At 46.0% G+C, this 14,235-nt stretch overlaps 1 protein-coding gene across 10 annotated transcripts in view; it reads right to left on the bottom strand.

Annotated features, from left to right (window-relative positions):
- The window catches only part of HFM1 (helicase for meiosis 1), a 166,941-nt gene that overhangs the window by 86,870 nt on the left and 65,836 nt on the right, over window positions 1-14,235 (bottom strand). For 8 of the 10 annotated variants that reach the window (XM_083157114.1, XM_083157123.1, XM_083157124.1 and 5 more), the window contains 2 exons: window positions 13,598-13,645; window positions 4,831-4,911 (listed from right to left, as the gene is read on the bottom strand). The exons of 1 other annotated variant lie outside the window; for it this stretch is intronic. In XM_083157114.1, the coding sequence (XP_083013240.1) occupies window positions 4,831-4,911; window positions 13,598-13,645 (129 nt within the window). The remainder of the gene's footprint in view (window positions 1-4,830; window positions 4,912-13,597; window positions 13,646-14,235) is intronic. One more of the 10 variants, XM_083157118.1, reaches the window with a different exon arrangement.

The raw sequence follows: 14,235 nt of genomic DNA, 5'->3' as shown, positions 1-14,235 counted from the left end.
TGACGGATGACTCACGACAGTCGGGATTCCGATATGGTAGTTATAGTAGTGGTAATATATCACATACAGGTCTGGATTTACACCATTAGAACCTAAACACAGTCATCTATGCTTTAAACCAGCCTCCATTCACTGGATGTGTCCCTTTTATAGGGAGCATTCATTTAGCATTCTGTCTTATTACAGATCGGGATATGACTCAGGTAAAGCACATCATGTAAACCTTTTAAAATGTCTCCTTGCATGTGAAAAGAGCAAATTAATGCCTTGGCTCAGGTGACAAAAATGATAGTTTCAGCCCTGTCTTGCCTATCACTTTGACCATAAATACTGTAAGTTGATTTGGTCCTGGGCCACCAACCCAGGACACCCCGGCAAGTTCCTCGCGGAAACCAGGGTTCCTAGGCACACGGCTTTGCAACCACTGGGTTAAGTTATTAGGGATAATTTAGTAGTTAGGGTTTAAGGGTTAGTTTAGCGGTTTGTGTAAGTATTAGGGTTGATTTAGTGGCTTTGGTTCGAGTATTAGGGTTGGCTTATCTGTGACAATAAGTTTTATGCTTACACACTAAATATGTAAATGATTAAAATAACATTGGGTGCCACAATCTCTTTAATTGGCTGCAAACAGCTGTAATAACTAGAATCACTTACTTATCTCATGATGACACATGGGCTGGGAGACACACATTGATAAAGTTTGGTACTTGTTTAGTTTCACGGCGGCAGCATGGCTGCACGCTACTTCCGGGTTTGGCGCTCGTCAAACTTTCTAAAATAAACTAAATAAACTCCATACCAACGTGGATAGTTTATACCCCCACTATCCACGTTGGCATGGAGTTGATTTTAGATAGCGTAGCGTGGGTGAGCGAAGCCCCGCAAGGGGACTCAGATGCACGGCCATGCTGCCGCCGTGAAACTAAACAAGTACCTAAAGTTTTTATGATATGCAACCTATTACAGACAAAAGGGGAAATTTACTAAGATCACAGATTACGGCCGGTCTGCGGTACGAATGGCTACGACTGGGATCGGGCGAAAACCGGAATTTAAAAATGGCAAATTTACTAAGCGGTCATATTATTCTGATTCAGATTTTCCGATGGCATAGCCCTTCGTATTTGACTGCCGTATTTCCCGTCAGCCAAATACGTATGATGCGGCAGCTTGCACGCATCAGTCAGATTGGGGGGAAAAAGTAAAAAAATTAATCATTTTAAAAAGCAGCGTGCATTCCCCCCGCTTGGCAATTACCAGCCCCGGGCTCACTGAGCCTGGTCCTGGTTGCAGAAATACAGGGGAAAATAAAGTTGGAGTCCCCCTGTATTTTTATAACCAGCACCAAGCTCATGGGCCAGTACTGGTTCCCAAAATACAGGGGACAAAACAAGTAGGGGTCCCCTGCATTTTGTAAACCAGCACTGGGAATCAAACAGCCAGCAGACTAATTCCACAGCTGGGGGACACGTTTTATACAACGTCCTCCGTCCAAAGCATAACCTTTGGTTAGTCAGCCCAGGCCAGGACCCTGGGGAAGTGGGGACCCCCCAATAAAGGGGTCATCCCCCTCCCTGTGTGGTGGGCACCGGGCTGATGGAATAAATGTGTAAAATTAAGAATAAACATTGGATTTTGTTGTGGAACTACAAGTCCCAGCAAGCCACCCCTGCATGCAGGGACTTGGAAAACCACAAATCCCAGCATGTGGGGCATTAATGGGCCTGCTGAGTCTTGTAGTTCTACAAAAAAACCAATGTCCAAATAAATCACACAAACACCCAGAAAAATAATACACACTACGATCATACATACTTACCTATAGGGTCCACCTTAGGACTGTTCACTTCACCTGAAGAATCCATTAGGGTACCTCTGGTGTAGATAGCGTCCTTTTCGGTCCAAAGTAGACATCCACGAGTGGTAAAAAAAACCGAGTGTCCCGACACCATACTAACACAGGGTTGCCTACTTTTGAAAAATAATTTCAGGGAGAAAAAAAAACCCCAGGGGGCGGGCCTTGCGTCGCCAGGGGGCAGGCCTTGTGTCTCTAGGGGGCGGGACTTGTGTTACCAGGGGGTGTTGGCTGCATCATCGCCGTTATCTAGCGCATGCGCAATACACATTGCGGAAGCGAAGCAGCAGAAAGGGGACCCTTTCCCGGAATCCGTGAGTCAGCAACCCTGGTATAGTGTGTGCCTGGGCACATTATGTGGGTGTATATCGCCGCTGTATGCAGGGCGTCGGTTTATGGGGACAGGTACTGCGTACTGGGACAGATTAGGCGCAGATCGTGGAAGAGAAGCACCAGCAGCTACAGGAGAAAGGGGCCCTCTTCCGGGAGACCGTGAGATGTCCCATGATTCCGGGAGTCTCACGGACATTCCGGGAGAGTCGGCAACCCTGTACTAACATGAGGAGCTGCAAGTGTGTTTATACTTGTAGCTCCTCCCCAAAACTGAGGGATTTCTGGTCCTCCCCCACCCAGGAGTGGGCTCCGGTGGAGGCATGTGCACCAGAACTGCACATGGCTATGACTAAAATGGCATGCAGACATAAGAATTGAGTGCAAAACATGGCGTGTAAATCACCACATAGACAGTACTGATGGTGCTAAGATGCTGGGTTCATATACCGATGCTGTTGTCAAGCCATGAAAGAATTGAAGCTTTATTTCAGCAAGCTCAAATCAGAGGGATTGTCTGTATCCTGATCATGGCTGACATTACAGAGAACTGTCAAGTGTGCCAGCAGTTGAAAATATGGACTATCTTGACTGACACTGAAAAAGGCCATATGGACTTTGAAATAACAGCTGCACAACTATGGCAATTTAAAATCATTGTTTCCCACAAAGACTATGGTGAAGAGTGCTGTATTCAAAAACTACAGAACACAGTGATGCAGGAGTGAAGTAGTCTCAAGCAGAGTGATACAAGAAAAGAGAATATCCTGGAGATGAAAGACTTAAAGACTTGATAATAACACACCCATTTTAGAAAAAAACTATTTACTACAATCAATTTATTTATTAAAACTACAAGCAAATTATCTACAGTATGATTCATACCATTCACAATTGTTGTTTAGAAAACATGAATGTTCACAATAACACAAACTGGGTTTTTGGAGCAGGATGTAAATGCAGTGTGCTGAGCGATCTGTGAGGGCTAGTGGTCTCCAGTGAGAATACTGGCCCTGACCGATTAATATCCAGCATGCTGGATATTAATCAGCGAGCGACAGTGGAGGGTTTAAAAGCTTGAATGTTTTTGGATATTTGATACACAAACACATTTTTCGTAATAACATTGTTTTGAAGAAATCTTTAGAAATATAAATAGTTAGAAGATATTAGAAATAATGGTGTGTACACATGGTGCAATTCAGCGGCCACCGATATCGATACGATATCGGCGGCCACAGTGGGAGAGAGGAGTGAGGGCCATGATGCAGCACAGACAGTGTAATGGTTAACCTCACAGCGCTGAGGTCATGGGTTCAATTAACACCTTGGCCCTAACTGTGCAGAGTTTGTATATCCTCCCCGTGCTTGCGTGGGTTTCCTCTGGGCACTCCGGTTTCCTCATACACTCCAAAAATATACTGGTAGGTTAACTGCCTCCCAACGAAAATAACCCTAGAATGTCTGTGTGCGTGTACATGTGGTAGGGAAAATAGATCGTAAGCTCCACTGGGGCAGGGACTTCAAATATTCTCTGTAAAGCACTGGGGAATGTGTATGCACTATAAAAATAACTTAATTAAGTAATTAATTGTGCATTGCGGCCCTCGTTAGTAGATAGTAGAAACAGTCTATTTCTACTTTCGATTCCTACGCGGCGGGGCTGCATGCATCAGCATCGGATGCGGCTAAACGGGATACGATTTTGACTAACTTGTTATCGGCCAAAATCTCAACGTGTCGACACAGCTAAGGATAAGGAATTGTTTATTTTGATATTGTATAATGGTTTATCTCCCACTATTTTTCTTAAACCAACAGGTTTATTACAGTGGTTGAGAGAACTTAATTTGAGATGTGCCTAGAAAAGAGCCCATGAATACAAGACATCCATTTGCTGTGCAGCTGGGATATTCGCCATACAGCGGGGGGTAGACATTCGCACGCCCAGTGGGTGGTGTTACAAGGCTCGCAAAGCAGCGAACTACCGCTGCTTTGTGAGCCAACCAGAATGACCTCCTTAGACAGAGTTATGTATCTGTGCTTAGTATTTCTGCTGATTATCGATTTTGAGAATTAATATAGTGGTGATGGATCCTCCTCAGATGACTGAAGATATGAAAGATATATTCAAGATTTTTCAAATAGAAGTGAAATATTGATTCTTGTTTAATTATGCCTTGAATCTCATGTAGTTTTGTTGACAGCATTTATATTTAATAATAAACTGTATTTCCATATTTTACCATAGCACTGATTTCAGAGTATATTTGCTAATTGACATAGGTCAAAAGTGACAAAGGATTACAGAGATTTATATTTGTTATGTAAACGGATATTAACCATTATGGGAGGGGGGGGGGGGGATTTGATATGGTAAGGAAGTAAATGATCACTTGATTATACATTTTGGGAGCAGTGACACGGAGGAGTAGCCTGCAGGGGTAAATTGGATCAGCTGATGATCTAATTTGTACATTACGATGTTCTGAAACTGCCAAAGCAGGTAACGTGTCATTATTTACATAATAAACTATGCAGCACTGCACCACATGTACATTTTCAAACTAAACCTGGATATTTTTTCATTGGTAGATTTTGATTAATACAGTACAATTATTTGATTTGCTCATTCTAAATATTACCGTTCGGTTTAAAATTTATTTCCTCATCCATTCTAATCAATCCAACAGAAGATAAATCATTTAGATTTTTCAAGCAAAGTTCTGTTAGAAATATAAAAAATAATATATTAGTAATCTGCAAATCAAACTATAATATAATCCGGTACTTATATGTTAGTTGGGCGCCCACTAAGCTATTTGCTTAGTTTTCCACGTTGCCTCGCGGGGCTCGTTGCGCTCGCCACACTATATTAAATCAACTCCATGCCGACATGGATAGTGGGGGGTATGAGCATACTAACTATAGTGGGCGCCCAACTAACATATAAGTACCCATAATCCTATATAAAAATTAGGTTTAGGAAAATTCTGGGGAAAATCTAATCATTTTGTGGCCATGGAAGTTTTTATTGGCTACTCTCTAAATGTGAAAAACTCTAGTTTCATATCACTGTAAAACTTAGGCAGGTATTCAATGACATAATTCATCCTGTGCAGCGAATCCTGTTTTGGATTCGCTGCACAATTGCCGGGTTCCGGAGGGCTGGTGCATTCGCTGCCAGCCCTCCCTCACCCCCTATTCAATGCCTCAGGGGCTCGCTGCCCCTGGCAGCAAATTTTAACCCCCCCAGCGAATGCCGCAGGGAGCCGGGGGACAACGGCAGGAAGGGAGATGGAAGCCTGTGGGGGTGAAGGAGGGCACTGTGGGGGTGAAGGAGGGCTGGCAGGGACACAGGGAGAGCTGGCAGGGGACTGGGATAGGGAGCCCTCAGCCGCTACACTCACTGGTCCCTCACCTGCATATTTAATGATCGGGACCAGTGTGCAGTGAATATATGAATATTAATGAGCGGCTCCCGGCCCCCTGCTGCTGAATGTGTAAAAAAAAAAATTGTAAATAAAATAAATTAAATAAAGGGATTTTTGTAAGAACTTACCGTTCGAATCCCTTTCTCTGATATGGTCCTGGTGACACAGCTCAACACTGGGATGTAGGAGGGTCCGAAGGAGCCAGGCACCTATCCTAAAGCTTTAGAGGGTAGGCTCCTCCCCTACTGCATCCCGGACTCTTCAGTTCAATCTTTCAAAGCCACTGGAATACATTAACTCAGTACAAACGCCTGCATATATTATATGCACATTTTTCAAAAATAACTTTTAACCATATAACATGAAACATCATGAACCTGGCATACTTACTGAGCGTAAGGGAGGGATCGCTGTGTCACCAGGACCATATCAGAGAAAGGGATTCGAACGGTAAGTTCTTACAAAAATCCCTTTTTTTCTTTCAATGGTCCTGGTGACACAGCTCAACACTGGGACGTTCCAGAGCCGGTCCTTTGGGTGGGTACGCTCAGGTCTGCTGCTCTTATTACTGCTCGCCCGAATGATGCGTCCTCCGACGCGAACTCATGGAACCTATAGAATTTGGTAAAGGTATGAACAGATGACCAAGTGGCAGCCTTGCAAACCTGCTCAGCTGTTGCCCCATGTTGAACCGCCCAAGAGGTGGCAACCGACCTGGTGGTATGCGCATTAATCCTGGCCGGTACAGGCCTACCAACTTTAGTATATGCAAATGCTATAACAGAGCGCAACCACCGAGCAATGGTCTGCTTAGAAGCAGGCCAACCAATTTTGTGTATGTCATACAAAACTAGCAAAGTATCAGTCTTTCTGACACTCTTAACTCTGTCCACATAAATGCGCAAGGCGCGCACAACATCCAAATTTTTCAATTTGTCCCTTTTCCTCGAACCCTCTGGGGGTTGGAACACAGGCAGAACTATCTCCTGATTTAGATGGAAAGCAGAGACTACTTTCGGTAAAAATTGGGGTACCGTCCGAAGGACAGCCCTATCCTCGTGAAATATAAGGAAGGGAGACTTGCATGATAATGCTCCCAACTCCGATACTCTCTTTGCTGACGCCACTGCCAACAAAAATACCAGTTTCCACGTAAGGAATTTAAGATCAGCCGACCTTAATGGTTCAAAAGGCGCCTTTTGAAGGCACTCCAACACCAGAGATAAATCCCATGGTGCTACTAGTTGTTTGTAGGGAGGTTTCAACCGAGACACCCCCTGCAGGAAGGTCTGTACTTCCGGTAATAATGCAATCCTTCTTTGGAAGTAAATAGACAAGGCCGAGATCTGTACTTTTAGTGATTGAAGGCTTAACCCGGAGGAAAAACCATCCTGCAAAAATTCCAACATTTTTGCCAATCTAAAGCGTGATGTGTGCAACTTCTGTCTTTCACACCATCGAATATAGGTCTTCCAGACCCTATAATAATTCGCTGAAGACACTGAATTTCTGGCTTTTATCATTGTGTTAACCACCGCCTCTGAGAATCCTTTATTCCTCAAAATGGCGGTTTCAACAGCCAGGCCGTCAAAATTAATCGAGCTGAATCAAGATGGTTGAACGGTCCTTGTTTTAGCAGGTCTGACCTCAGAGGTAGACGCCATGAGTCCACAGACAATCTCTGAAGCCTCGAGTACCAGGACCTCCGTGGCCAATCTGGAGCCACTAAGATCACTGTGCTTGCCTGGGCCTGTATCTTTTTCAACACCCTTGCCAGCATTGGAAATGGTGGAAAGACATAAATGAGATTCCCCTCCCAGGGGATAGTCATGGCATCCACTGCTTCTGCCAGTGGGTCCCTCGTTCTGGCATAAAACCTGGGTACCTGATGGTTGAACCTGGATGCCATCAGGTCCACATCCGGGGTTACCCACCTCCGTGTAATCTGGTGAAACACCTGTGAGTTCAGGCTCCATTCCCCTTCCATCAGCTCCTCCCTGCTCAGGAAGTCGGCCTCTATATTCTCCACTCCTGGTATGAATATAGCTGATAATGCTGGAACATTCTGTTCCGCCCACAAGAGGATTCTGGACACCTCCCACATAGCCAGTTTGCTGCGTGTGCCTCCCTGGTGATTCAGATACGCCACAGCTGTGGCTTTGTCGGTCTGAATCCTTAAAGGGAGCCTCTGTAACCTGTCTCCCGCCAGAGAAATCACTTTCCACACAGCTCTCAGCTCCAAGATGTTGATCGGTAAGGCAGATTCTTCTGGAGTCCACAAGCCCTGCAGACGCAAGTCCAAGACTACTGCCCCCCCAGCCCCTGAGACTGGCGTCGGTAGTGACTACCAGCCAGCTCCAGGACTGCAGGGACCGACCCCACTGAAGTGAATCCACCTCTGTCCACCATTTCAGGGAGGATCGAGTTTCCGAAGACAGCACTATCTGTTCTGACTTCATGGTCTGCGTGTTTCCTGACCAAGTCGTCAAAATGTTCCACTGGAACACCCGAGAGTGGAACCTGGCAAACTGCAACGTCTCGAAAGACGCCACCATCTTCCCCAGCAACTTGAGACACCTCCATACTGATGTGCTCCGAGAGCCGAGAATCTCCTGGACCAAGGCAGCCAGATCCCTGGCCTTTGCCTCTGGTAAAAATACCCGATGTAAGTGGGTATCCAGAACCACTCCCAGGAATTGGAGTCTCTGTGACGGCACCAACTGAAACTTTTGCAAGTTTAAAAGCCAGCCGTGAGCCTGCAAAAAACTGATGGCTTCTGCCAAATGACTCTGCAACATGTCTGCTGACTCCGCTTTGAACAGCAGGTCGTCCAAATATGGTATCACCGTGATTCCCCTCAGCCGAAGCACAGCCGCCATTACAGACATTATTTTGGTGAATACCCTTGGCGCTGTGGCCAGTCCAAAGGGCAACGCCTGGAATTGCAAGTGCAGGTTTCCTAGCTCAAACCTTAACAGAGCCTGATGTTCTGGGTGTATAGGGACATGAAGGTACGCGTCCTGGACATCCATGGACGCCAAAAATTCTCCCTGGTCCAGGCTTAGTAGCACTGACCGTAGAGACTCCATTTTGAAATGGTCTACCCACAAATGGACATTCAGTGACTTTAAATTCAGAATTGGTCTGAAAGACCCGTCTGGTTTGGGCACCAGAAACAGAGTGGAATAAAAGCCTCTTTTCCACTCCGCTCTGGGGACCGGGATCACCACACCCTTCTCTAAAAGAGAGTGAGCCGCTCCCAAGAGAGCTGTATGGAGCCGAGCCTCCTTTGGTAGTGGTGTGGGAATGAATCTTCTCGGAGGAAGACCTTTGAAGGGAATTCTGTAACCCTGGGATATAATGTCTAATACACAGGAATCCTGGTCTAGTAATGCCCATGCGTCCTTGAACTGTGACAGACACCCCCCCCCCACCTTGACCATCGCCGGGCAAATCCCCTGGCAGTCATGCGGAGGGTTTGTCCTCTCCTTTGGTGTTAGGTTTCTTATGAAAGGATCCAAATTTTGACTTTGGGACCTTACCCCTGGAGGACTGAAACTTTCCCCTATATGACTGTCCTCGAAAGGACGCACCTCCTTTAGGGGAGGGCCGAAAGGACGGCCTGAAAGCAGAGAATCTAGATGTCTGTTTGGCTGCGGGGGCAGGCAGGAAGGTGCTTTTGCCACCTGTGGCCTGCTTAATAATCTCTTCCAGCTCAGAGCCAAATAACAGCTTTCCTTTAAAAGCTAACGCCTTTAAAGCCTTCTTAGACTCATTATCTGCCTCCCAAGCCTTAAGCCAGAGCACTCTCCTGGCATTGACCGACACTGTGGAAACTCTAGCAGCCATTTTGAGAGCTTCCTCCTCAGCCTCCAGCACATACTCTGCTGCTGCTTTCAGCTTTTCCGCAAGTAACAGCACACAAGGGTCAGCGTGTAAAATAGTGCACAAATCATTAGCCCACGCAATCATGGCCTTAGAGACCCAGGCTGAAGCAATCAGGGGACGAAGTGTGTATCCCACCCCTTCAAATATTGCTTTGAGGTTACCCTCCAGCTTTTTGTCTACGGGGTCTTTAAAAGCTGCCCCTCCTTGTACCGGTAACACCGTAGCTTTTGACAAACGTGCCACAAAAGCATCAACCACTGGAACTTTCTCCCAGAGATCCGCATGAGACTCAGGCATGGGGTACAGACTTAAGAATCTCTTAGGCATCAGAAGCCTCTTATCGGGGGTTTTCCAAGCCCCTTCCAATAAATCCTGTAAACCTTCATCTGAAGGAAAAGTAACAGCTTCCTTACGCTGCCGTTTACAAACACCTTTTGCAGGAGTTTTATCTTCCACAGACAAATTTAATGCCTGCTTAACAGCAGTAATCAAATCTTCCACCCCTGCGGCTGAGGAATCCTCAGAATCATCACCCTGCTCCCAGGGAATGTCTGCATATGCTCCCTCCTCATCATCAACCATTAAAGGCACCGAGTAAGACCTTTTAGGGGTCCCCACAGCATCAACATCAATTTTGTCTAGCAATTCACTAAACCTGTTGATCCCCTTTGCAGTATCCTGCATCACCTGTAGAAAAGCAGGATCTGCCTGGGTTAGAGGCAAGGAGCCGGAGGACTGCTGAGATGATGACATAGGTCTCTGAGAATCTACCAAGACATCACTCTTTCTGTCCAGCAATTGCACTAAAGCATTAACTGACTTGCCCAGGGCACTGGCCCACGCTGGTTCTAATTGCTCTACCCTCTGGGGTTCACTCCCCATGGGCTTCACAGCAGCGCAAGCAATACACAAGCCCCCCTTGGCCATCTGCTCAGGGATAAATTTCAGTGTACAAACACTGCAAGCGCTCAATGTATCTGGGGCTCGCTCCCCCAAAACCACAGACTGATGCACAGACATGATGTTCACAATTAACACAGTCACAGCGCAAATGTACAGGCGTTCACACTAAGCCAATGTACTCAGTCACTTAGCTGTCTGTAGTCTTCAGATAGGGAAAGCGATGCCCAGGAAATCCAATCACTCTGTCAGGATCTGTCAGCCAGCTCAGCTCCGCTGCAAGCGTTCCGAATGGCGCCAAAACAGAGTGAGGGAAGAGACCAAGTCCCTGCTGCTGCAGGGTCCGTGACTTTTGGCGCCAACCACCCCCAGACAGCCGCTCCCTTAGTAGGATCTCCTAGTTCCAGTATCTCCCCCTCAGCTGGGGACCACTTGGAACATGCCTGTAACACACTGCTGTCCTCTCATATAGGAGCTCAGTGTGTAAGCTCCGCAGAAAATGGCCGCCGCCATCACGGAGCGCCTGTCCCCCATGATCCCCACCTAGCGTGAAGCCGGTTTCAGAGCGCTCCGGAGCCCAGGCAGCTTCTTAATAGAAGCTGTAAGCGCTGCACAGGGAGGCCAGACAGCGTCTCCCCTGTGCACAGGGAGCTGACAGAACGCGCTTCTGTCAGCTCCTGCTGCGCTAGCAGTATGAGGATTCACTAACTAGAATCCTCACACTGTGCCTACCTAGCTAGAGTGAAAAGTTAATAAAACAATAAAAAAAACCTAACTGCTTTAGAATAGCACCCACTCCAGTGGGCACCTAACACGAACTGAAGAGTCCGGGATGCAGTAGGGGAGGAGCCTACCCTCTAAAGCTTTAGGATAGGTGCCTGGCTCCTTCGGACCCTCCTACATCCCAGTGTTGAGCTGTGTCACCAGGACCATTGAAAGAGAAATATATTAGCGTGCTGCTAGCGCATGAATAAAAATAGCATGCCCCTTCACAGAAAAAAATTCAGATTTTTTTACACCAAAAAATTAAATAAAAACCCCATTATTTTAAAAGATCACTTTCCAGTTCACCTTAAAAAGATGACAAATGCAAAACGGTGAATCATGGCGAAAATCACTGGAGAAAGCAGTTCTCCATTTGAGCATTGAATACACTCTCGGCGAATTTGAGTAAAAACCCCATTGAAAAACCACCGGCGAATCGCACACAGCGAATTGGCAGACATTCGCTGTTCACTTGCAGCAAATTGTCTCCATTGAATAGGGAGAATCGTTATTTCAGAGGAAAAATTTGCTGTTATTATATATAATATATATAATATTAAATGTTTTTAAAACAAAGTTAGAATTACCTTTATTCACACATAATTGAACACAATTGTAATTGTAGGCCTGAAAATATTTGACTGAAGCCAGCTCTTGCACTACAGTTGGCCCATGGTATACAATCAGCCTCTGCCATGACTGCAGCTAACTGCAATTATAAAACATTATGGAATATTTCTATTTTTGTGTATTTAGGGAGACATTGGAGCTAATAGTGTAGGTCAGGAGTTCTCAGGCTCAGTCCTCAGGACCTCAAACAGCTCATGATTTCCAAGGCACCTGTGGATCTTTAAAATGTAGTAGTTAATAACACACCTGTGCGGTGCTCTGAGAAATGTGACCTGTTAAGGCCCCCATACACTATGCGATTTTCGGCCGATTTCACCCGATTTCGGCCCTTTGGGACGATAAATCGGGTGAAATTGGCCGAAAATCGCATGTGTTTGACATCTGATCTGATGTGCGGTCCCGTGCGCAGCAGATCGGATCAGGGCGTCGGACCTGCTGAACATAAGATATATTGGCATCTGACCCACCATGGGCACATCGTGGGTGCTTTTTAGCACCCACGATGTTTCAGATCCGATATATCATTGTGTACAGCTCCAGGTGGGGATGGCCATCGACCATCGATGATTTGAAATCATTGATGGTTCATGGCCAATGTCGAATACTTTAGCCATCGATGGGGGAGAACCAGATGGTTTCCCTCCATCGTTGGAACAGCAAAACAATGTTCTGCTCTTTTTTTTGCGGTGTCCCCTCCTGGAGATAGCGCATCAGTTTACACTGATGCGCTGTCTCCTGTCCCCCGGCCGGCTGGACTGGGCATGCACGGGATCTCACTACTTGCAAGATCCCCAGCGCAGCCCAGAGCCAACAGCAGGGACAGCGATGTCCCTGCTGTTGAGATAGCCTGCTGCTGGCGCAAAACCAGCAGCATCTCATGCGATTTATCACATGTAAAAAATGGCATATCAAGTGCCAAATTGTATGTGAGCCTCCCGGGGAGCTGCCGGGTAGCTCGCAGGAGAATTGGGTCCGAATTGTCCTTAGAACAAGTCGGCCTAATGTATGGGGGCCTTTAGCCAGTGTGCTTGGTGCCAGCCTGCATTGTCCCATGGACGCTTTAGCCAGTGTGCTAGGTGCCAGCCTGCATTGTCTCAGTGGCACATCCAAATTTGCATTAATGGCACATCTAGTGTCAAATTGTATGTAGGCCTCCTGGGAAGCTGCAGGGGAAATTGAAGGGAACTCACGCAATTTTACAGGTAAGATAAATCTCATAGTGTATGGGGGGCCTTTAGAGGCTGAGAATCACTATCGCACATGCCACTAGTCACACCCACACAGTACTGATGACACCACCTCAGCTTCTAACAATTGGACCTTGATCCATACTTACTTGCTTTGTAGTCTTCCCCCTGAGGGTAGCCTAGAGAAGAGATGCAGCACCTCACTCAGGGGGTGGGGCCAGACTATCACGTTATAAGACCTGTTTCCAAAATGTGGTAATTGCCCATGATTCGTGGTACTGCGAGTAGGGGTAAATTATGTAATACCCATATTTTAGCTGTTGCAGCATTTACCTGCTTTGTGCATCATCCTGCCCCCTTCACAAGGAACCGAGCAGGAAGCGGGAGCATCACCTACCCTTGCGGCGCTGCTTGGCACTACCCTGAAAGTTCGTAGCCCCCGCAGCTTCGGGGTGGATAGGCAAGTATGCCTTGATCATTAGCAGCCGAAGCCCATGTGGCCCTTTATCCAGCCATAGCTAGAACACTATATCAGCACCAACAATTTCTGTGCACATCCTGTAAATGTGTGTAAATGTGTGTAAAAAGGTTTAAAACCACTAGAATACCTTGCAATTTTGCTTCAATTCCCATTGTATCTAATCCTTCTGGGAAACCTGAAAAATAGTAAAACTACTGTAGATTCTAGATGAATGTATTAAATTACAAGCAGTAAAAATGGCAACCACAAAACACAAATAAACCTAAGCACTGGGCCCTGGTCTGGACCGGATGGTGCTATAGCACATAAAGCAAGAAATTATTTCTGATTCAGCTGCAGCATCAACTGATGAGACAATTTCTAACCTCTTTGGTACAACCCCCCCAAATATAACAGAGGAGTCTGCTAATTAAAAAGAAGCGCTGCTTCTTAATTAGATTTGTTTGTTTATTTTTTTTTCCATTCAATAAGACAGTGAGGAAACAAAGAAACTTAATTCAAGCCTCACTAATTGTTTGCTTCACATATAACAAACACTACAAATGCAAAGGATTCAATTTACTTAATTGGCGCATATAGTATATTGTTGATTTCTAGACGGATGTAGAAAAGACACTTCCTGCCAGCATTGCAGATCTAAGCTGTGTGCAAAGATGCTGCCTGAGATCACTATCATAGTCATGTTCACGGGGTGTGCCAAATGTGCACAGGCACCCCCTGCTCACACACACTTTAAAAAAAAAAAATCCAATTGATGGAGCCATC

Source organism: Crinia signifera, chromosome 8 (genome assembly GCF_055691185.1).
Source record: "Crinia signifera chromosome 8, ASM5569118v1, whole genome shotgun sequence".
NCBI classification, from domain to species: Eukaryota; Metazoa; Chordata; class Amphibia; order Anura; family Myobatrachidae; genus Crinia; species Crinia signifera.
This window is presented reverse-complemented; position numbering and strand designations above follow the sequence as displayed.